An 8,952-nucleotide genomic window follows, 5' to 3' on the forward strand; every position below is an offset into this window, starting at 1 on the left:
ATAATATAAAATACAGCTTAAAGCTTAACTGATTTTAAAAAAACGACCAAATATTCATCCATTTTCAGGATTTTAACCCTTTAAATTTGTTTACATGATGCCACTGTTTTTCTAAATGAAAAAAGAAATGTTATTGTCCCATTTACTTAATATTATAGTATCTGTCCCTGCTAAATAAACAATAGAATAAATAAATAAATAAATAGCACCCAGGAATTTGTTTTAGTTTGTGTCTGGGAGAATGTAGACAACAGCAATAAAATTGTGCTGACAAAATGGTTTTCGTCCTCACATTAAAAGTTTGACATCAGGTGAACACTGTTGAATCACATCTCTAAATCTCTCTCTCTATATATATATATATATATATATATGTATATATATATATATATTACAGGACTGTTGCGTTAAACTGTATCATCTTTATCTAAGTGTATCTAATAAACTGGTAACTGAGTGTATTGTTGTGCTTCATAACCAGTGTTGATAACTGACGCACTGCAGTAAAGTGAAGAAACATGTTAAGGAATATTACAACAGCATCAGTAATATAGTCAGTTGTGTTTATTCATACAGCTCAAACTGCAACTTACCTGATCAAAGTGCCTTTATCTATAGCAGAGACCCACCTCTTTTACTGTCTAGACACTCTTATTACACAATATATGATACAAAAAACATATTGCACAATTAATGACTCTAATCTAATGGAATTGGGAAAAAAGGAGTGTTTTATCAAAAGTCCTCTAAATTTGTGTAAACAATCAATCAGCTGTCACTTAATTCCATCATTACATTAACATTACACTTACATTTAAAGCGTATTTCCCATTTTCTTTTATTTTACTGTTCCAACAAATAAGACAAGTTAGGCCCACAGATATTTAGTTTGCGTCATAGACTTCCAGCTGCAATAAAAGCAGTGAACTTGTTGTGAAAGTAAAGAACTGGGAGAATTTTTTACTTGGTTGCAAGTAATAATAATAGTCGACCACGTCTACAAATCTAAAACACTCCAGCTCGCTCTGAAACTTAAACGGGGGTAAAGTAAAATATTTTTGCTGATATGTAGTAAATGTTTTAACACATGCAAAACACAGGCATGACCCTTTAATAGAAGGCATGACATCAGTTGGTGAGACAAGTTGCCCAATCAGCTTGTTCTCTTCCGTGACTCATAAAGTCCTGCTGCGTCCGACTCCGGTCCAGAGAAAACCCATCTGATGCTCCACCTTTTGGTGTCAGAGGCAGAACTGGACCAGAGAGGAGAGGAGGGAGACCACACACACTGGAGGACACTGAAGATCGAGCTGAGATGTACAAACTGAATCCCGATTGTTGGGTTTGGTCGCCCAGACCTCCTCTGTGTCTCCATCCTCAACACTCAGGGAGGTTTACTTCAGCTGTGCTGAGCCACCACGAAGAAGAGGAGGAGGAGGAGGAGGAGGAGGAAGGAGAGCATCCTGCTGTTTGCTGCTACACGACAGGTAGGTTTAATCAAATTTATTGATTTTCATGTGGAAATAAGTTGTTGAAGCAGTAAAATCAACAGGATGGGAAAATATAAAATTGGAATTATTGTAAAAATAGAGAAGAAAGTAGGCAATAAAAATGCTCAAAATAAGAGTGAGAGATATAGTCGGATTTGTCCACTAACTAGTTAAACTTTTTAAGGGATATTTTTGCCCAAGATGTAAGATATACACAATAAAATGACTATAATATACAGAGGGTGTAGCATATTACAATATTAATGTGTAAAAAAGAATTGGACTGGTTCCTCTGGCTTACTACATTACAGACGTGAAGAAATGTATGGTTAAAATGGAAAACGAGAAATAAAACTGTGTATTTATCGAATATAAAGGGCTACTCAAACTGCAAGTAGAAAATTAAATGCGAAACGGTTAGAATAAGCACTGAAACAGTGGATTGAGTTAAAGATATATCATCATAGAGCGTGCTTTTAATGTTTGTGAGTGTCCTGCAGAGAGAGAGGAGCTGCACAGAGATATCCTGATCTCAGTGCAACGTACATGATCCTGCTGGTGTCAGCTGATTTCATCCTGCTGCCCCAACAGATCCCTCCCTGCTATGTGTGAAAGCATGTTGTGTGTGTGTGTGTGTGTGTGTGTGTGTGTGTGTGTGTGTGTGTGTGTGTGTGTGTGTGTGTGTGTGTGTGTGTGTGTGTGTGTGCCAGTATGTGCAGAGGACTACATTTCTGGTCCAAACCCAGCAGGTCTCACCAGCAGGTGCAGGAAAACAGACGGATCAGACATAAGACTCTGTCATGACGTGCAGCTCTAAGTCCGCATTAACCAGGCAGCATGTTTAAATTGTTGATGAAGGGAAAATAAAAATGCATTTTTATTGAGAATGAAAATGATAATGCTTTTTTTTACTCTGAAGAAACTACAGGCGTTTTGATCCACACTGAGTCCAGGTTGACCAAACACCCATAAAACACTGCCTGACAGTCAGAACTGTCCTTGTCTTATTTTTCAGCTGCTATAGTTCATGGATGTTTCATTTTTTGCAGTTTACAGAAAAAAAATCAACAAGTATAAGACACAAAAACTACGATATATCAATAGTTTTTAAGTCCTAAACCAATTAAGTCAATGTACATTTTAACCTCCTTGGTGAAACTAAGTCATTTGGGTAATTTGAGATTAAAAATATACAGTTGACAATAAATACCAAAGTTATTCAGCATTCTCAGGGGAACTGCAACAGAATCTGCTGCTCGAGGGAAGTATTCTTGATTTTGTTGGATAACTTCTCACCTGATTCTGCAGGTTGTAATGATGTCATCAGTCAGGCTGCCGAAGCCCATTGGTCCACCTCCGAACCTGTCACCCTCTCAGGGATCCCCAGCAGCTCTGGCCGGGCCGGACACGGTCCTGGTGCTCGTCCCTCACAGCAGCCAAAAACAGTGACTGATGCTGACGTATCCCGGCACGTCATTGGTGGTCGTTGCTGGGAGGGTCCAGGGATGAACCCCCATGGATGTGTTTGTGCTTATGGACAGAGGGAACCGGATAGTGTGGGTCCCTGCTGGCCTGGATCTCCATACGTCTACTACGGAGGTGAGTGTTATAAAAAAAATACAGTTCGTTTCAAGTCTTTTAAGCTGTGTGAGATACAACACACAGCTAAAACAATGCAGCAACTAGAAAAACAATGAAGTGATTACATCTACCATATGAACGTTTACCTCATGTTCATGGAGAAGTGAAATAAAATCCAAGTTTCAACTTGAGTCTGTTTTGATTTAAGGATGTAGGATGTTTCTGTTCCTCCGTCCCGTCTCCCTGGCCTGTTACGAACAGGTTCCTCTGGTTTCTTCCTGCGCTGATATAAACTAAACTGCAATAACTTTGGAGTAGTTTGCCATTATGACAGAGAACCAGTGTCATGGAGGCTAAGTGGAAATGCCTTGAACAACATTCCTGTCTTTGCTTCATGCAGTGAGGAGGAACCTGGTGGTTGGAGTGGAGGTGGTGGAGGAGGTTGCTGTTGAAGACACTGTAGAAGTAATGTAAGTAATGTAAGAAGTATTATGACAGTCACTTTTACTTCTACATGTTATAACTTTCAGTCTGACAGTATCATAGTTATTCATAGCAGCACAGTCATATGTGTATTTTTGGTTGAGCTGGTTGCTTTCTCTTCTCCTCTCAGAACAGAGGACATATATACAGATGACCTCCTGGATCCTGAGCTGCTGCCAGACGAACAGCTGTACCCCACATGAGCCCTGAGTCACTTTCAGCATTTCCAGCTTTGACTGTATGCACTGTTAACAAAGATGTTATTCACATAATTGTATCATAATTTGTTTGTATTTTATACATCTAGGCTGTCATCATTGTTGTGTAGGTGTATTTCTGTGTATTTATTTCTTAAATTAAGCCACTTTCAACTGTGATTAATAAGATTTACATCAGAAAACAAAGCAATAAAAAATCAGGACTTGTTACTGTGATTTATTTATTTTTTTAAATGAGAATATAATATAATATAATATCATATCATATCATATCATATCATATCATATCATATCATATCATATCACCGACTACAACTACCAGCATGCATCTTTTCTCTGTCGCGCCTCGACTACGTCATAAGTCCCAGACAACATGGCTGCCGAAGATGCGGTGAAAACAAAACACGGATGATTTCGGGGCAAAATTCTCAGCGGTCCGGCGATAAATATTAAAAAATGTCGGACTCATTGGAAATAAAAACTCTTCAGGATCGACTGGACCGAGTACAGGAGCTGGAGGAGCTCACAGAAAACTGCAAAACGCAGCTTGACAAGATATATAAAACGTTAGGATGGTCGCGAGACTACAACCGGGTAAGTCGGCTAACGTTCATTTAGCTAGCGTTAGCATTTAGCTAGCGTTAGCATTTAGCTAGCGTTAGCATTTAGCTAGTCCTCAGTCAAAATGAGAATCTTTTATAAAGTATATTTGTTTTTTATCGCAGCTAACACACCGGGACACCGAGTTAGCAATAACATTAGCTATTTTAGGGTTAGCATTAGCTAACACTTAGCCATACGCTGGCTAAAAGTTTACGTTAAAAGCGTAACTCTGGTTTTCTGGTCACCTACAACGAAATGTTTAAACCATTTAACGTAGGAATTTCTCCTCATGTATTTTGTTTATCATAAAGATGTGTCACTGAAGATTTATGTACATTGTGTGTTTCTTGCCACCAGTAGTAGCCACGAAATAAAGGGTTCATGATGGATTTATTATTTTAAAGATGCTGTAATGTGGCTTTAAAAACTCATTCTGTCAGTCCTTTTTGTTTTATATGTGTAGTTAGAGTGGATATGCTTTTTCTATTAATGTATCTACTGCTTTCTACTGATCTTTACCCAGATATTGAACATGCTGTATTGCAACACCATGCTAAAGTGTTTATGACCTGTCAAGCATTTCTCCTTGCATTATAACCATGTTTCCACATAAAATGTCTTTGAATAGTTCATCCACAAAGGTTTACTCTTACCTAAGGGAGGTTTGCAAATTTCTAGCTGAATAAGTTTAAGGTCAAGAGCTGTTTGTCATTGAGAAACCTGGGCGTCCAAATGAAGATGTCCCTGCACACAGGCAATGCTGGTCTGGCTTTGTTATTTTTGAAAGTCGGAAATATAAATTCAAAAACAGATTTGTGTGCAGATTGAAACACAAAGCAAGAATGCAGGTGTTTGTGTGTGTAATGTAGTAAACTATAAAATGATTACCTCGTCATATCTGTGTTATGTTCTTCTGATGTTTGTGGTGTTTTCTCAGGAACCAATGGAGCAGTGTCCCTACGACGCCAACCACAGAGTCCCAGTGAGGAGCATGGAGAAACATAAAGCCTCCTGCAGCCTCCGAAAGATGGGTTATTCTGCTGAAGAGCAGGTAACAGACACGTGACTCTCATTGAAACTATATAAGCAACGTGTCAGAATAACACACAACACCCAGACTGTAAAATACGCTGCTGGTCGGTTTTCTAACCTCCATCTGATTGAAAAGCAAGACAACAGACTGCAGAAGCTTCTCTTCATCATGTGACAGACTTCTGTGAACACTGCAAAGTCTTCCAGACTTTATCCTTGAAACATAAATGAGAAGTGTAATCTGTCTTCTGCAGGCGGAGATGGTCGACCCTTCTGTGTGTTATGAGAACAGCAGCGTCAGAAGCTTTACAATGGGTGAGTCATTATTGACGACTGTCAGCATAAATCCAAGCTCAGCTGAACTAAACGAGTCAACAAATGTCATTTTGTCCTACTTTTCCTGATAAGTAGAACGTGAATTTAAAGACAGAAGCTCAAACGTGTGCGTTTTTGGCATAACCATCTCCAGAAAACACACGTTGTACATGTTTTTTAACCTATTTTTCAGTTGACAGTATGTCGTTTCCTTCATGCAGACAAATCCACGCAGCACCAGGTGATACTGAAGGCGAGAGCTGCTGCACCGCTGATGAGGATGGAAGGAGTCTTCTGGCAAGGTGAGTTTAATTTATTCACAGCAGCACAGTGTCCTCTGATGTGATGAAGTTTACCATCCTGACATGAGATGATACAGCTTATCATTAGAAGCAAAGGCACACAGTTTGACTTCACGATGCAGATGCATTGACAAACCACTAGATGTCACTAGAGGATTATCTTGTGCTAACTTCACTAGCTCAACGTTAACCTCCTTTCACCAGTCAGTCATTGAGAAGTATTTTCTTAAGTCGGGATTGTCACCTTTACTAAATGTTCCTTCTGACCTGTAATCCGTGTGTTGTGTGTTCTGTTTGCAGCGACAGGGGTGAGTATTAGAGAGGAGCTGGGTTCTAGAAAAGTTCTGCTGCTCTGGTTCAGGCTTGCCTGATTACGTGTTGTATCCTTTAACATCATATCCTTTCAAACCACAGCTGGGCTGAGACACACACACACGGACACACTCTTTTCCCTTTACGTGTTGGGGAAAGTCTCATTCATTCAGACTTGTCAGTTAAAATGAATGCTGATAAAAGTAAACTTTATTAATGTGGAACATTTTAAATCAGTTTTAAAGATTCACAGTAAGTGTGCTGAATATTAACTGACTGCTAAATAATTCCAGTGAGAATTTGATATTGATCACAGAGGAGGTGATTTCCAACAGGTAAAAGCTGCAGCTGAGATGAGAAGGAGCTTAGAAACTTAATATTTTGTACATTATTCAACAGCTAAAAGAAACTGAATGGGAGCTTGTCACTGTAAATTACATGACAGCAAAGTTACAAAATTGTCAGGATGGGGAACGTTAATCATCTTTATCAGATCCTACAGTGATCTGTGAAATAGACCAAGAATCTAGCATAGAAATAAAAATAATATGTAAGCACATCAGTTCACCTCATTAGTTGCACATAAGCTACAAAATTCTGCCAATTAGATTCTGTAAATCAAAAGGGAACCTCGGTCTTCTCTGTCTTTTTATTTTAAAAAACGACGTGAGAATCCAAATTTGTGTGAATGTGAGAGCTGCTTTACTTTCTGGGTTCCTGACGAGGAACCTGTTGAGCACCTGTTTCAGAGTGAACACTGTTGCGGTGACTTGTGTGTAAAACCTCTCTGGTCCTCCATCAGGTCAGTACTCGGGCCAGCCTGTCGACGTGCCTCAGAACCACAAGCGAGCCATGTGTGACCTCACCGTGGCCGACCGGTTGGCTCTGTACGATCATGTGGCCGGCGTCTTCAACCAAGAGAAGCAAGCTGCCGCTTCCAGCAATGATGATCTTTATGTAGATTTGGTGTCCAAACTCCAGAAGGGTAAGACTCCCCGACATCAGATGGTCAAATACTCGCTGTCAAATCACCTTTTATATGAAAAACAGTATTTTTACAGGTAATTTGGGTTGTAGTAATCTTATCCAATCCCTATTAGCTGTTTGTGCACCAGTGTTACTTTTTATTATTATTTATTTTAGTGAATAAGAAAAGCAGTTTGGTTTCTCCCTCAGCGTGGACCTCTGGTGAAATGAGTGTGTGTGTTTGTGTGTAGACGACCAACAGAATGAACCAAAGACTCACCTGGAGCTGATGGCAGAGATGAGGGACTACAAGAGGCGGCGTCAGTCCTATCGAGCCAAGAACGTTCACATCACCAAGAAGTCTTACACCGAGGTATGAGCGAGGGACGGGTGGTTTTTCATATGGTCTTTACAAATAAATAAAAAATAAATACAGAGAACAAACGGGAACATGCACAAACTTCTTGGGTGGTCCAAAGGGAGAATATGCAGCAAACCCCAGAGCGGTAAAATTCATAGCTTTTCAAATAAAAGTTAAGAAAGTCATTTGTAATCAACCTGCAGGTGATCAGAGAGGTGATCAACGTCCACTCAGGGGAGCTCAGCAGACAGTGGAGAGAGGAAGAGGACGAGGAGGAGTCGACAAGATCTGAACTCTCCTCCCACAGGTACGATGAAAACTCTGACCTCCTGGTCTGTTTTCTTTAATGTTGTTGATTCTGTAGATAAAAAGTATTTTAAGGTGAAGAAAATTAAAGGGCTGATTTTATTTGTCTGTCAGGCATCGGCAGGATGAAAGGCGGTCGGCGTCGTCAGAGTCTCGTCACTCCCACAGCCGGCGCCATCGCAGCCGGGAACGAAGTCGAGACAGAGAGAGCAGGAAGAGGAAGAAGAAGGAGAGGTGAGAAAGAGTTTATGGTCTTTGTGTTGAGTTTCTTTTTGCTTTTACACAGCAGGACACTGAACATCGTCAGGGACCCTCCCATCCTCTCCACACATTCTTTGAACTGCTCCCATCAGGAAAACGGTTCAGGAGTCAAAAAGGTCGAACAAAGAGACTAATCAGCAGCTTCCTTCCACAAGCTGTTAGACTGCTGAACTGCTGATCTGGAGCATGCGCACTACTGCACTTCATGAGCCTTAGTCATAGTTTTAGTTTTAAATTATTATAGTAAAAATGACAAAGCTAAATAGCTAAATGACAACAAAGCTTTGATTGATTGATTGGTTGATTGACAATGCTTGACATCAGTGATTTTGTTTTGAAAGTTTTACTGTCAAACATCTTTTTCAGCTTTTCTTTTGGTCTCCTGACTAAAACATTGCTTTGTTTGTGAAAGTGCCCACATGTACGCTCACAGTTTGCATTTTGGATCTTTGCAGGGATTCTCACTCCCCTGATGACCACCACCACAACAGAAAGAAGAAGAAAAAGAAGAAGAAAGAGGAGCGGGAGAGGGAGAGGGAGATGGAGAAGTGATGTTGCTGGATGAGCAACAGCAGGACTCAGATCAGGAGGTCAAAGGTCACTGCGGCCTCTACAGGTCCAAACATGTCGACTGTAAAAACATTTTAAGTTCATAAATGTGAAGATTTTGGAAAGAAATTAGTGGGAATAAAGTTTTGGGAACAAACATCAACATTTTGAAC

At 40.0% G+C, this 8,952-nt stretch overlaps 1 protein-coding gene across 1 annotated transcript; it reads left to right on the forward strand.

The window, feature by feature from the left end:
• Window positions 1-4,160: 4,160 nt before the first annotated feature.
• On the forward strand, window positions 4,161-8,942 carry snrnp48 (small nuclear ribonucleoprotein 48 (U11/U12)). Its single transcript, XM_073486211.1, has 9 exons — window positions 4,161-4,366; window positions 5,313-5,426; window positions 5,662-5,722; window positions 5,944-6,024; window positions 7,139-7,321; window positions 7,554-7,675; window positions 7,867-7,970; window positions 8,084-8,203; window positions 8,686-8,942. Exons 1-9 carry the CDS (start codon window positions 4,229-4,231, stop codon window positions 8,780-8,782), a joined length of 1,020 nt encoding a protein of 339 aa, XP_073342312.1. The 5' UTR covers window positions 4,161-4,228; the 3' UTR covers window positions 8,783-8,942.
• Window positions 8,943-8,952: the final 10 nt, after the last annotated feature.

Source organism: Pagrus major, chromosome 17 (assembly GCF_040436345.1).
Source record: "Pagrus major chromosome 17, Pma_NU_1.0".
NCBI classification, from domain to species: Eukaryota; Metazoa; Chordata; class Actinopteri; order Spariformes; family Sparidae; genus Pagrus; species Pagrus major.

Bases quoted from the DNA above. Each gene is read 5' to 3' on its own strand.
- snrnp48 (XM_073486211.1), top strand. From the start codon at position 4,229: ATGTCGGACTCATTGGAAATAAAAACTCTTCAGGATCGACTGGACCGA. The intron at 5,427-5,661 runs GTAACAGACACG...TGTCTTCTGCAG, and splicing joins GTTATTCTGCTGAAGAGCAG to GCGGAGATGGTCGACCCTTC. The intron at 7,971-8,083 runs GTACGATGAAAA...TTTGTCTGTCAG, and splicing joins TCTGAACTCTCCTCCCACAG to GCATCGGCAGGATGAAAGGC.